The sequence below is a fragment of the Neolamprologus brichardi genome, chromosome 4, assembly GCF_056152115.1.
Source record: "Neolamprologus brichardi isolate AB-2024 chromosome 4, ASM5615211v1, whole genome shotgun sequence".
Taxonomy (NCBI): domain Eukaryota; kingdom Metazoa; phylum Chordata; class Actinopteri; order Cichliformes; family Cichlidae; genus Neolamprologus; species Neolamprologus brichardi.
Window position 1 is genome coordinate 19,838,192 of NC_142107.1, and position 15,390 is coordinate 19,853,581.

Consider the following 15,390-nt stretch of genomic DNA (forward strand, 5'->3'; position numbering starts at 1 on the left):
TGCCGTGATCATTTTCCCCAAAGGATTTTAACTATTTGTGTCGCAGTTCAGTTTGCCTCAAAGCAGTTGCACTATTTAAGGAATAGGAAAATCCAACTATGTTTGTCTTGACTGAATATTAGAAACATTATTAAAAAGTGAGATCATGAAATAAAAAATACTTAACAAAGGGCGTATTTTACAACTTCACGGTTTTGTATGTTGTGTATCTATATATTATGTGGCATGTCATTCAGCTAAACATGTTTACTAGTCTGAGAAAGAAAACAGTATTCCGTTTAATGATCCCCTCTGTGTTATTATCATAGTTCAGGCTAAGAATAAGTAAGAATAGGCCCCCCTTGTCTTCCAGAGCAGCAGGACATTGAAGTTTCCTGACATCATTGAAGGCAGCATAAAGCTGAGTGGCAGACATGCTCCTCACGTCCTCTCCTCTTTCTTGCAGGGTAAAAATAATGACAAACTGTTGACATGTGATGTGACATATTGTGTTACTTAATGCGTTCACGAAAACATGCGTTTTAAGGTTGTCTTTATTTTTTAATAAAATTAAATCCAAAGCATGTACAGTGTTTTGCACACAAATGTGATAGGCAACATAAAATGCACGACAAGGAAAATGTATACAGAGTTTTACCCGATTATGTCATCAGTATAACAATCAATACAAACAATAATATCTCAGCGTCAACTATCTACCTGCACTGCACATCTCATTTAAAATCACAAAGCATTTAAACACTTACACACAAGCAGTGCATTTATATTCTATATAGGCCAACTGAACAAAAAAAGTCTAAACTGTTGCATAAAGAATACACAAAGTAACTGGGAAAACTTCAGAAACAACTTCACACTTTTCTGAATAATCTGATACACTATGGACAAAAGGCACATTATAGTCTCACAAAATTAATTATTTTGTGCGCATCTGAAGAGCTGTCATCCGCTTTCCTTAGCTTAAAGTAAGGTGAAATTACATTATTATAACATGGGCAGAACTACAATTTAACTGCATTGTTGTAATATTAAAGCCATGCTGTAATTGAGCACTAAAAGAAAATAACACTATTATATATAAATGGATCTATCTAACATCTCAGGGGAAAATATCTCTTATTTTCAAAATTCATTCATTCATTTTTCCCTGAGAGAAAATGCCACTCTGTATCTAAGTACATAAACAGCCACTTATACCTTAAAAAAACATTTTTGAAATCCTAAAACCTCAAAATATTAATTAGTAATACCTGATAGGTCTCGATGATGAAATTGAATACATTTTGGTTGTCTGTTATGGTTGCAAACACAAATTTAGATGCAGAAGTCATATATTAATAAATGTCAGGTAATGCCCTTTAAAGACAAACAATAATGGAACAATTTGAATCTGCAAAGAAGTGCCATCACTAAATAAAATGTGACTATGAATGGTATGGTGATGTTTGTGGCAGTATGGATCCATCCTACTCATCCTCCTCAAAAGTCACTTTGGCGTCATCAGCGTCCAGCTGCAACACATGCAGATCAGGTTACAACGAGGAAATGTACATATGAAATGACACGAAGAGCTACATTTGAAAAATATAGATAAGCACTTACACATTTCATTTCCATGGCAGAGAAGAGCCTGCCAGTCATGAACATGCGCAGAGGAACGGTAAGTATTAGAACAAAAGGCAGAGCCAGAGAGAAGCTGCTCATCTTCACCGCCCAAAGTACGCCCAGGCACACGAGCTGGATCAGAGTGAACAGATGCATTCGCATGGTACTCACCTGTACAAATGACAAAAATAAGAGTGAGAAATGCACTAATTGACAAGCTATATGGTAATTATTACACCATTAGACTTGGATGTATAAGAAAAAGCAGGATGGGATACATAATCTAATGCAAGGAGCTGTGAACCATCGGCTGTTTTTGAAAGTACCGTTAACAGGTCTGGAAAAGTGAGTAAAAATGAAAGCAAGGTAAAAAATGATCACAAAGATATACAACAGAAGACACAAATGTGAGGCACAAAGCTACAAAGACGTGCAAAAAATAGCAAATAGATTAAAAATTGTAAACAATACTAAATACTTTTTGTGCTCTGAGGAAAACTGTCTAACACAGTGAGTTAGCTTCAAAACATGAAGGTGTACTGCATACAAATTATTTGTGTTTAGCTGATAAGTGTAAAATAAACTGTATTGTGCTGAATAGATACCCTGGTGGCATAGGCATCAGGGGGATGGTATTTCTTGGGAGTAATGAGCAGAAGGATCCTGTCCCACATCTGGATTCCATTTAGAGAAGTGATACCCATATAGAGGAAGATGCCAAACAAGGCAGTCATTGGAATCATCTTCAGAATAGGCTCCATGTAAATAGAAACTCCTGAAAATTGGCATGAGAGGTAAAATGGTTATTTACTCTGACTCTAAAGTGCCTGCATCATTGCTGTAGATGGCAGCACCTACCAATCATGATGGCCACAATGATGCCGCTGACCCTCTGCTCAATCACTTTCTCGATCTCTGGTTTGGGGCCCTTAGACATGACAGTGAGAGCATTGGCGTGGGTGACAGATCGCACAGTGGCAGCACTCAGCCAAGGGACTCCAAAGATAGATGAGATTCCTCCCATGGTGACCAGGATGAGAAGGTCCCAGTGGAAACCCGACCCTTTTACCATTTTCCTTTCCGGTTTGCTCACAATCAGCCTGGGATTCACAGAGAACATTGAAAACAGAGATTTCTTAAATATTTTCTTTTTAAGTAGTTGAAATCACACAAACGAATACCGTATTCGTTTAAAGTGTCACTCACGTAGTAATTTGGGACTCAAGGAAGATGAGGATAAAGACAAGCACTGCAGGTATACAGCTGGCACCTATCATCCAGCCAGGGAAAGGCTTCTTTTCTCCCATGGGATTGATAAACCAACCCCTCGCATTGGGGTTAGTCACTTCAATACCTTTTGGCACAACCAGTTTCTATGAGAAGACAGAGTGATGATGCTGATTAGAAAAACAGTTAAAGGTAGATTCTTTGGACTTCCATCATACATTTTGAGAACTGGTTGGATTCAGAAAATGCATGCTAATGGGACAGACGTGGAGGGGGCAAGTTATCTTGCTTTCTCTCTAAGGGTTAGTTTAAAAAAGATAAGTTTAAGAATGCTAAACATGTGACATTAGAAAGGGTTTTGATTTGTCTTTGAATGTAGACACAGCTCTAACTGATCTCAAGAAAGGCACATTTCCATCTAATTTAGGGAATGTTTAAAAGATCTGCACCTGATCACCACATAGGTGTAGCTGGGTTAGCAACACTGAGTGTCAGATATGTATTTGGCGGACAATGAAGTGACTTTAATACTGGGGTAATATGTTCAAATTTTCACAGATATATAATAGATTTGGTTGCTGCTATCTGAACAAGCTGAAGTCCTACTGATCATCTGGATAATCTTGCAAATAGTGTATTAATGTTGTGTAACCTGCTTGACATAAATACAAGGACCAGTTTCACAGAGTCATTCTGAGATAAGAATTTTGAACATTTGACATATTTTACAAGTGTTAGAGCTGACCTTATCATTAGTATGATTAGCAAAATTGGGATCACTATCCAAAATAGTGCCGAGATTTCTCACTGCGTTTCAGATACAGAGATAACATTTTCCATATCTGACCTTTTGGACCAACAACAAATATTTCCGTACATTTGAGACAAAACAGGAAAAATGTCTGTAAAGAGCTGTTGATAATATTCACTAAATGATTTAAATATTAGTGTCTTTGTGATTATTTGCACACAAAGGCATGGATACTTTTTAAATAACTATTTTTATATGCTCATTTCCACAACACTCACCTGAGTGTAAGCATCTTCAATGCTGATATCTACTGCAATCATGAAGAAAATAGCAATGGGGACTCCGAAATCTCCAATCAAACGACGGAGCTAGTAAGAAAGAGAGCAAAGGACACAAAAAGGTCAGATTCTCAGCATCTAAATAAAGTGTTGAGTCGGAATACTTCTCTGTTCAAGACTTGATCTTACCCAGCCAGGAAGGAAATGGCCATTCTTAAATTGACGGAAGAAGTATGCAATGAAGAAGCAGCCAAACATCAGGCACATAGAGAGCAGGGCAGTGTTGGGGTATGGCCTTTCAAATTCAACCGTATGAACTGTTACATTTCCATCTGGATGGACCTCAACATGGTCCTTCATGATTGGGTGGAAAGGATTGTCCAGTGTATCATTCAGATAATCATAGTTCAGGACCAAAGGATGGGTTTTGAAGATCTGAAAAAGAGAAGGAATAGAAAAGAATAGACCTTTATAGTCATTGTACATGTACAACGAAATTATGAGAAAGTACGAGAAGATAAAGCAAATAAGACAGTTAGAGAAATCAAATTAAACCTTAAAGAGCTTGTTGAAGGTCTCGTAGATGAAGATGAGAGAGATGAGGATGGAGAAGATTTCTTGGGTGAAGCGGGAAATGTATCGGACCAGGAAACTGCCCTCCATTGCCACGATGAGAACCACGATCACTATCAGCCACATACCCACCCATATGCGGCCTACGATGTACTCAATACCCTGCATCTTGCAGAACTGTTAAAAAAAGGAAAGGAAGTTTTAAAAGTAGCCTTTAAGAAACTTGAGTTTTTGAGTTCTAATATGCAACAACTTTTACATACGACGAAAAAAGCTTCCTCAAACACCAGCAATGGTCCGGAAAAGCCGATGACAAGGACCGGCTGGGCGGCAATTAAACAGAAGAAGACACCCTGGACGGCAGTGGAGATCATAAGCTCTGACACGCCCATCATTTTTTCCGTTTTGTCAGCTGGGTGCACACAATAAGGATGAATATTAATGAAACAAAGCACATTTCTAAAACGAGTTAAGAACGCAAAATCACACATTTCTCTCTGTGTCGCTCTCTTTTACCTAGAAGCCCTCCGAAGGTGATGGCTGGAGAAAGGGCAGCGAAGTAAATAAAGATGACGGCGGCAAGAACCTGAGGGTTCACAGCATCTGTGAAGTCGCTGATGTAGTGGCGGTAACGGCGCTTGATATCCTTCACCATGCCACCAAAAGGATAGCCCGTTCGGGCCAGAGGATCCTCCTTCGGCCCCGGTGGAGGTTGCAGAGCTAGAGAAACAAACAAATTAAATACATTTTATTTACTGCCAAAATCCTTCAGTTCTTCCTTATGCATGAGATTCTTTTAGTTTTTTTTTGTGTCCATTTTTTCTTTTTCTGTTACTGTGTACAATAAATTAAATCTAAAGGAGTTTCATATTACTCCCCAAACCTCATTGGCTCATTTTGGTGTTGTAGGTGTTGTAGATTTCTCTTTTTAAAGGCCAAACAGGAGCTTCTTATTTTAGTTGTATGCTGACCTTTCACCCTTTCTCCAAAGGTAAGACGGGGGTCAGTGGAACGGAGTCTGTCAGTCAACAGTTTTTTCTGGAAGTCAATCACCGGCTCCAGCATTGCCTTATCTTGGATCTGAGTGGGAGGAATCACAATGCTGCAGTCCATGAAGTCAGCGATGGCATCTGTGATCTCCTTTGAAGTCTGAGCCAAGTGAGCTTCCAGGCAGAACACCTGACATAGAGACAGATATAAGTTTTTATTCACCCGAAACCAAACAAATGAGGTGTCCTTTATTTTGATTAAACTGCGCAATTTCTTGCTCACCCAGTCGGCCAGCAGAGCACCCATGGCACGACCGCTTTCGCTGTAGTTGATTCCACTGTCGCTGGGGCCCATCAACAGAAATATGAAGCGAACGGGGATAGAAGACTCCAGGACAGACTCCATCACTACAGAGTCACTCAGCCTGACGAAGGCCACCGCTGGTTTCTGCAGGAAGTCCAGTTTACCTGTGGGAAACACGCACATTTTGATATATCTGTTCCAGAACTAGGTACAAAAACTGAAGATAAATGAATGGGAAATCAGAAAAAGTTAGGCATACCTGAGAGGACAATTGAAGCCTCTACATTGTCAGAGCTGTCTCGCTGCAGAGAGAACAAGTAAAGTAGTAAAACATGTAAACTCTGCTTCACTGACAATAAATAAATAAATACACATATAATAATCTGCATAACTTCCCCCCAAATTTGTACCTTTTTCGTGACAGAAAAGGTCTGCATCTGAATATCACCAAAGGGAGTGACCACAGGTCCCTCAGTTTGACTGGAAGGACAAATCGAATGAGCAGTCATGTTTAAGAATTTGGCATCTTGCAAAAGAAATATGTTGTATGGGTTACCTGCGTTTCATCAGGAGAACTCTCATCAGGTCACTGTGATCACTGGAACGGATCGCATCCTTGTTCAGCAGTTCATCAACCATTTTCTCAACCACAGCGGAAAGATTGCTGGCATTCATGTCAAGGATAATAGCACCTGGGGAAATGTAAAACAGGTTTTAAAGTTTGATTTTATTCAGATATAAACACTGATTTGTGTACACGTTAAGCTCCATACTCACCTGTACTCATGGCCTTGCGGACGTGGAGCAGGCTGGTAAAAGTGAGATAGGAGACATGAGAAGGACCCCATTTTCCTGTGGCCTGGTTAAAGTTCTCCTCGTAGCCCACCCAGCGGCCAGTCTCCTGCCAGATGTTTCCCTCAAGCTCATTCAGCTCCACATAGGCCTATGATAATTCAGTGTGATTAGTTAATTTCATTGGTGAATTTTAATAATGGATTTGAAACACTAAAAACTGTAAACTAACTTGGGCATCCCCTCTTGTTGTGGCATTGGTATTCAGGTTCAGAAAAGCTGAAATAAAAAGACAGAGGTGTGATTTGTACGTAGGTATATAAAATCAAACCACAACACAGAGAAAACACAGACTTTAAGAAGACTTTACCCTCTGAATTGGTGGGAATGACGATGGAATTCGGAGATGGCTCATCCTCTTCCACCTCCTCCCTCCCCCTCTCAAGGTCATAGTCATCACTCTGACCTGGTATGGTCCTAGTGATAGCACCAAAGGAAAACACTATTTAAGATCAGGGATCATCATGAATTCTGCTCAAAAACACCTTCTGACATCACATCAAGTCTTACAGGCAAGTCGTAAAGACAAGCAAGCAGTTGATCTTACATTTTAGAAAGTGATTAAATATAAATTTTAAAAAAAATTACATTGCCTTATCTGTGTTTTTAGAGAAATTAACTTTGAAGTCAGTGATTGCATTTAGCAAAACAAATATCTTTCCTTGATTAAATCAATCAAACCACTCACACAGTTAGTCTGTCATTGGTGTCATTCTGAAAATGGCCACAAGATGGCAGGCTTGCTCAACTAATTTGTTAGCTGCTTTGTAGCGTAACGATGATTGGCTGTGTATCTCATGGCTGACCTATAAACTTAAACTACCTCTGCTACCCGGAATTCATGATAATTAAACATTTGTCAGTGTGTGAGCTTTTGTAAGAGGCACCCAGACCTCTCTTTCCTACATGACTTAAATTAAACATAATCGTAAACTATGGCTATTGAGAGCAGCCCAACACGCTGTTAGGCAGGCACTATAATGTAAGCAGCTGCCCATGTATTACACCCAGAAGGTATCTCGCAATATACAAATGTCTCTTTTTGATATTTTTCTGACCATCTGATAAGCATCATTAAGTTTATGTGCTATTCTGTTGCTAAACTGCGATCAAGTAAATGTGGGTGTTTTCACTTAATGCAGCTGACTACTGCTATTGCTGTATCTGAAAACCAAAACAATTAGCCAAAAGAGCCTAAAAGCCTCATAGCCTGACTTTGTGATGGAAACTTAACAACAGACAAAATAGTTTGATTAGAACTTGACCTAAATACAGTCATGGAGGAAGTTGTTGGGGCAAGAGCATGCTCATTCTCAGTTGAGGGTAGGGAAGGACCCACTTATCTTATCAGAGACACCACAATTTCAACATAAACATGGACTGCAGTTTTGCTTAACGACGCCAGGAGGAACTCACAGCATCACTGGAGAAGGGAAGGCTGAGCCATTGTCTTCATACGACATGTCACTGCCCTAGATATGAGCAAAGTTGTAAAAGAAGTCATTGAAACAGCTGGATGAAAATGGATTTAAAAAAAAGTGACATAGATTTTAGATGGATGAATGGATGGATGTAAAATCACAAAACAAACAACCTCCTCAAAAGCTAAGTTGTTTTCCATGGATGTCGGCTTATCTGTCCTCCAAGTTTTCAGATACTTTCATGCATTCCCTAAGGCAGAGGATGAATGAACATATACATAAAAAACACATGGGATAACTAATAAGAAATAACAACACCTCACTATGGACTAAGCGTAAGACAGGTGTTTTATCTGTTGGAATTTCTGGCATACTTTGATTCCCTAAATGATCACAGTAAAACCTGCTTTGATCTTTTTTAGGGAGTTTCAATGAGGAATCCATCATAAATCATCCCCGTTCGTCAGCAGAGTTGCAGCTGAGGGCAGATAATCAACCGGCCGTTAAGAATATGAACTACGTTACAGCTGAAAAAAAGGCCCTACAGAGTCTTATCTCTGAGTTACACCCTTCAACGAGACACATCTCTTATCCTCAACAGCACTACAGTAATAATTTTCAAATTTTGGACTATTTGGTATTGAACCATAAATTATAGAAAAATGTAGATATCATAGTAGTTATTATAATATCTAACTGTAAATTATTTGAGTGAAGTGTATTTCAAGTTTTCAAACAAACGTACAAGTCTTGCACTTTTGGTATAAATGGCAACTGAAAATATTTGTTGTTGGACACCTAAAAAAGTAGAAAAATAAAGCCTTCATATTACACATCTACTCTATATCTGATCAGAATATTAACTTTGCATTTCTTGGAACAAATTACATTAGTTAGTTTAAGTCTTAAGAAGGCGTTGTCATTTGCTGATAAAGATATTTTTGAAAATATGCAGATTATTAAACATATAGTCAGAATAAGCAGTAATAAGCAGTAATAATAAGTAATAAGCAAATTTTAAACAATAATAAAAATCTAAACATTTCAAGCATGTTCTATCATGCATTCAAATTAACAACAAAAAGCTGAAAAGTAAAGCAACAAATATAAACAACAAATGTTTTCTTTAACAAAATTACCAGAAAATTATTCAAGCAAATGAATTAATTTCACTCTAAACTTCTTACAAACATGTCAGAAACATAAATAGCTTGACTCTACATTCCTACTGGAGTACATTCTGATATTCATCCTGTTTGACCCCTTCCCTGTGGATCATTAATGCTAAAAAGTGTGTCTGAACTCTACAACAGGAGGTAACACTCCTACCTGTACACAGGTACTCCTACCTGGTTTCCAGCACAGGAAATAGGCTGATCACAGGCCGAGCCGTTCTGTCAGCTTCGACAAGCCCGGCGACAAAATGAGCCAGAACAAGCGAAAAGACAAATACAGCAAGAAAAGTAGAGTAGCGGGAACACCCATATGAAACTACGTCAACCGTAAGAGGTGCAGTACCCTCCTGGTCCTCTGGTTGGCTGTTGGGGCAACCTGGCAAGGAATGGGTGGGGGGTGATAGAGACAAACATGGCTATCAGCCTTAGACACCTTGATATAGGGATATCCCAACCCTAATTTGGACGATCCGCCCTCTCAGCATGAACCAAGTCTGGACAGGGACAGCATGAAACAGCAAGCTGTACTTCAGCTTGTCAAAGGAGCACACATGGGCCAAAGAGGGTAAAGAAGGGGGCAATGTACAGTATCAAGAGCAGAGCATCTCACTACGTCAGTTTGTTTACGTACTGGGGATTCCCTCAAATTAGGGGTTGGGTGAGTGATGTGATGTGATGGGAACACATTAAACTCAACTTTTTTTCGGTTACAGCCTTCAAGCTCACCTGGTTTGTCCCTCGAACATGTCATGTGGTATCAACAGGGTGAGACATCCTCAGCAGTTGCCTGGCGGTGGAGGCTGTTAGCTGGTGATAGATAAGCTACACATGGATGTGGCTAGACTGAGAAAAAGTGTAAAACAGATGAATAAAGACACAAAAACAATAAGAGCAACATAATTTTTTTTTTTCAAAACATGTGATAACAGCTTGTGGAAGAGCACTGCTAATGAGAATTTACTGCACTGCAAGTCCAAAAACAAGTGCAGTTATCAGTCAACACACAAAGTAAACTGACCGTTTTCCTGTTCACAAGTCTTCTGGTGTAAAACCAACCATACAGGCAATCTTAAAAGCACTCCTGTTGGCTTAAAGCCACAGAACACATGATTGCCATCACTGATAAACTAAATGCATTTTTGAAGGCTTCAGTATCAGTTCTGTATTAAGATATGTGACCTGGGCCCAAGCCAGCATCCCTGCCAGCATCTGCCAACGCCAGCCCCCCTGAGCCTGCGTTCAGTGTGAGTAAAACTGATTAATCCCGTGTGTTTTCCCTGAGACAGCAAATTCCAATCATAAGGCTCTTTCCAGTTTCTTAGCAGGCCAATAATAAAGTGGTGTTTTCTCTTTCTGAGTCTGCAGATTTACAAATTGTGTTCTGTTTCTGAAAGGGAGAGCAATATAACTATGTGTTCTTTTTCTGCATTGAGACTGAATGCTGTAGTGTAAGAAAGACTTGTGCTATTTTGTGCTCTTCAGTCTGTACAAGCTGCGTTAGCATCTGAGGGAGACAGTCTCAGAGATTGCTTTATGAAGGGCCATCCAAGACACTGACTCTCAGCTGCCATGCCCCCAGTCATCCCATGTGTCCTGTGCATCTTTCATTGGGTCCTGCACAGCTCAAGCCTTAACTCAAGGCTGCGTGTCTGAAATTCAACATCATCTGAGTTCTGGACTTTGTTTATGGCCCGAACTATTAGCATTAAAGCTAGCCTTGGTGTCATTCCTGTCTCCTGTGTCCAAATATTGGGTCTGAAATTCATCCACCCATCACACAGCCTTATTATGACAGATCTTGGATCAAGATCACAGTCTTTAAAACTGCAAAGTTTGGCATTGACACTGTGGTTGGTGGAGAATGTGCTGTTAGCGACTTATCTTGCAGATGTTGGTGTAAGATGTTATGCCATTAGCCAGAGATTTCCAATCTTTTTGAGGTGAAGGGCCATTTGTATGACCTCTGATCAAAATAAAAACGTGAATGTGTGTTTCAGAGAAATTTACCAGCTTGTGTAAAGTAAAATGAAAAAAATTAAAAATGAAAAAAATTCTGAAAACATGTATAACACATAATGTGCTTTATGTAGCTTTGTTTAAATGTTGTATTACTCATAAATACATGTATATTAACTATCTGGCGGCCTGGTAACTGGCAAAGATAGTGGTGTCCATTGATATCACTATGAAACTATGAATGAACACTTATGGAATTAAGCAGTAAATAAAAAAGTGTGAAATGATTCAAAACATGTTTTATATTTTAGAAGTAGCCATTCTTTGCTTGGAGTACTGCTTTGCACACTCTTGGCATTCTCTCGATGAGCTTCATGAGGTAGTTGCTGTTTTCCGACAGTCTTGAAGGAGTTCCCTGAGATGCTGAGCACTCTTTTTCCCTTTGCCATCTCAACAGGGTTTAAGTCAGGTGACCATTGAGGCGAGGCCATCTGGCGCAGCGCTCCATGACTCTCCTTCTTGGTCAAATAGCCCTTACACAGCCTGAAGATGTGTTTGGGGTCATTGTCCTGTTGAAAAATAAATGATGGTCCAATTAAATGCAAACCGGATGGGATGGCATGTTGCTAGAGGATGCTGTGGTAGCCATGCTGGTTCAGTGTGTCTTCAATTTTCAATAAATCCCCAACAGTGTCAACAGCAAAACACCCCCAAATCATCACATCGCCTCCTTCATGCTTCATGGTGGGAACCATGCATGTAGAGACCATCCGTTCACCTTTTCTGACAGGGCAGGTGGAACCCAAGATCTCATATTTGGACTCATCAGACCAAAGCACAGATTTCTACTGGTCCAATGTCCATTCCTTCTGTTTCTTGGCCCAAACAAATCTCTTTGCTCTCCTCTGAACAGTTGACGTAGAGATGTGTCTGCTGCTGGAACTCTGTGTGGCATTTATCTGGGCTCTAATCTGAGTTAAAGTAATGATGGACTGTCATTTCTCTTTAGTTAGCTGATTGGTTCTTGCCATAATATGAATTCTAACAGTTGTTAAATAGGCTGTCAGCTGTGTACCAACCTGACGACACAACTGATGGTTCCAACCCCATTAAGAAGGCAAGAAATTCCACAAATGAGCCCTGACAAAGCCCACCTGTGAAGTGAAAATCATTTCAGGTGACTACATCACGAAGCTCATTGAGAGAAGGCCAAGGGTTTGCAGCGCTGTAAACAAAGTAAAGGGATGGTGACTTTCAGGAATATAAAATGTAAAACATGTTTAGAGTTATTTATAAATTTTTTTCTTTGCTACGTAATTCCACATATCTTGCATCGTATATTTGATGTCTTCAGTACGTTTACAATGTAAAAATATAAGATAGTATAAAGTAGTAAAAATAAAGAAAAACCATTAAATGAGACGATGTGTCCAAACTTTTGACTGGTAGTGTACATACAAAAAAACTATAAATAATAAACAGCCTGTACCAATAGCGGGGTCTGAAGTTCTGAGACTACCGCTGAAAATATATGTAAATTTATATATACGTGTATATATATGAATTTACAGATACATGAGGAAGTCAGGAGTGGCAGAGAAGTATGTGAGGGTTACGCAGGACATGTAAGAGGACAGAGAGATAGTGGTGAGGTGTGCAGTGGGAGTGACGGATAGGCTGGGATTACATCAGTGATCAACTCTGAGCCCCTTGTTCTTTGGTGATGAATAGGCTGACAGAGGAGGTCCGGCAAGTCTCAGTGCACTGTGATGGTTGCAGACAACATTATGATCTGTAGTGAGAGTTGGGAGCAGGTGGAAGAGAGGCTGAAGAGTTGGAGGTATGGTCTGGAAAGAAAAGGAATGAAATTCAGTAAAAGCAAGACAGAAAATGTGTGTGAATGAGAGGGACGCTGGTATCACAGTGAAGATGCAAGGAGCAGAGTTGGTGAAACTAGATGAAACTAAATGCTTGGGGTCAACAATCATTGGCAATGCACAGTTGACAAAAGAAGAAGAGAGTTCATGCAGGGTGGAGTGGGTGGAGACGAGTGTCGGGGTGATTTGTGAATGAAGCATAGCACCAAGAGGGAGAGTTTACACGATGGTAGTGAGACCTTCTATGACAAATAGTTTGGAGATGATGGAACTAATAAAAAGACAGGAGACTGAGATGTTTTAGACACGTGAAGAGGTGGGATATATTGGACAAAAGATGATGAATTTGGAGCTGCCAGGCAGGAGGGAAATGTTTATTAGAATAATCAGCTTAAACATTTGAATGAAAAGTTTATTCTGTGAATTTAAAAAAATCTTAGCATTGGTCTGCTCCCTTTGGCTTTAATGACAGCACCGTTTGAGCTGCACAGGACTCCAAGTCAGAAAGATGTGAAAATAGTAAAATGCACTCATAAAGAAATCACTGTAACATATCTAAACAGTAGAAACAGAAAAACCGTGTTTGTCATTTGTGACTCTACTTGGATGCAGTCCTTTAAGATAGACACATGTCAGTGTGCTAACAGGGGCACAGTGGCAATGCTAACATACTGAAACTACCAAGATTATTAATTAGAACTAAAGTCAAAGTCATCTGAAGCTGCATCAAAGTCAGGGGCTCAAAATAATCATATGTCTAATTAGTGTATCTATCTGCTCTACTTTGATTTTTTAAAAATCAAACTTGGCGTACATTAGAGGGTTTTTTTTCAAGTTTTCAAGGAGTCCCCTTAAGCTGACAGTGTGAGCTCATCAAATATGTCTTCATACCCACCAGCTAGCTAGCCAGACAGTAAACAGTAGCTGGAACATTTTTGTGAAGTGAGAAGTGACTGATTTTAAAGGAGAGTTTAGAAACACTGGCAGAACTACTAGCAACAATGTGTTTGTTTTACGGGCTTAAATTGCCTTCATGCTTATATATGGAACTATGATTATGCATGATTATGATTTTATAGGTGCTCTTGGCACCATGGCCAGTGGGTTGTGAACTCCTGGTTGATGACCTGGCATTAAAGGAATAATAATTGTCTATGAGAGTAAATACATAAATATACTCCACAGTGAGTAAGTAAGTAAGTAAGTAAAATTTATTTATATAGCGCTTTTCACAGATAAAAATCACAAAGTGCTTTACAACACAGGAAATGGGAATATAAAAACAATATAACAGTAAATAAAACAATAAAACTATAAAAACAGTATAAGAAGAAATTAATCAAATGCTTTTCTAAATAAAAATGTCTTCAGCTGTTTCTTAAAAGAATCAATGGAGTCCGTGCAGCGAAGAGACAGTGGGAGAGAATTCCACAACCGTGGTGCCACAGTCTGAAAGGCCCGATCACCACGAGTTTAAGTGAGGGAAGTGGGCCCCAGCCAAAGACACTGTGGCACTGTTATCAGCAATTGTAGAAGATATCTGCGGTGGCCATGTTTCTACGCATACAGTATACAGACACTCCCAGGCTTCATATAGCCTATTTGATTATGAATGTGTGTCCAAAAACACACTTTCATAAACATTTAGGGAACTTCAGGAAAATGTGACAGCAGCATGAAAAACCTTCCATTTGTGGTGGCATAAAAATATGTGAAATAAAAGATTGTACAGACTTGGAGGAGAGCCTCGTTATAGCAGTTTGAAAATCTATAACTCAAAGCAGACTTTTAGACTTCTTAGTCTGAAAATGAAAGATAAAAGAGAAAGAAAAAAGAGAAGGGGAACGTTTGCTGAAACACAACACAAAATGTTGAAAAACCTGTTTGCAGTTATGTGTGAGTGAGCTGTCTTACAACATATTTATGTGTACAGTAAATATGAAAAATATTCATCTAGCGTGCCATCTGGTTTTTGTAGTCACATAATTGGTTAAATGGTGTCACCTGAGTCAAGACATCTGACTAAAGTATATGGAAGGTGACACTCAAATACTCTTTAGAGGCACTGCACATTTTCAGTTCCCTTATTGGAGCACTAAGGCAGCAGAGATGAGCTCTATCAGGATTACAACAAGCAGGCTGATGGGAGTTATCATTGCAGGCCAGAGCCAAACACCAAAGACACACCTAGACAAACTATGCAACACTTGATTACACAGAACACCATTTCTTATTAAAAAGCAGTAAAATATTTCAATGCATTTCTTTTCAAAATAAAAGCCTAATCACATTTATGATTCGATTCATAATTACAGTAGTGACCTTTTAATATTTGCCTTCTAAAGTTTGCTAAATCTACCAATCCACAAATAATGAGGCCCA

At 39.3% G+C, this 15,390-nt stretch overlaps 1 protein-coding gene across 2 annotated transcripts; it reads right to left on the reverse strand.

The window, feature by feature from the left end:
* Nucleotides 1-515: 515 nt before the first annotated feature.
* slc4a1a (solute carrier family 4 member 1a (Diego blood group)) lies at nucleotides 516-9,478 on the reverse strand. Of its 2 annotated transcripts, none has more exons than XM_006803004.3 (21): nucleotides 9,350-9,478; nucleotides 8,174-8,250; nucleotides 7,996-8,051; nucleotides 6,890-6,996; nucleotides 6,752-6,798; nucleotides 6,505-6,670; nucleotides 6,284-6,419; nucleotides 6,138-6,207; nucleotides 5,987-6,029; nucleotides 5,707-5,891; nucleotides 5,406-5,613; nucleotides 4,951-5,154; nucleotides 4,698-4,846; nucleotides 4,417-4,611; nucleotides 4,051-4,296; nucleotides 3,862-3,951; nucleotides 2,812-2,978; nucleotides 2,464-2,705; nucleotides 2,211-2,380; nucleotides 1,603-1,776; nucleotides 516-1,511 (listed from the first exon to the last, which is right to left on the reverse strand). In XM_006803004.3, the coding sequence occupies exons 2-21, from the start codon at nucleotides 8,198-8,200 to the stop codon at nucleotides 1,467-1,469; spliced, it is 2,727 nt and encodes a 908-aa protein (XP_006803067.1). In that variant the 5' UTR covers nucleotides 8,201-8,250; nucleotides 9,350-9,478; the 3' UTR covers nucleotides 516-1,466. The 2 variants fall into 2 exon arrangements, with proteins under 2 accessions (XP_006803067.1, XP_035768961.1); XM_035913068.2 differs by having other exon boundaries at nucleotides 9,330-9,460.
* Nucleotides 9,479-15,390: the final 5,912 nt, after the last annotated feature.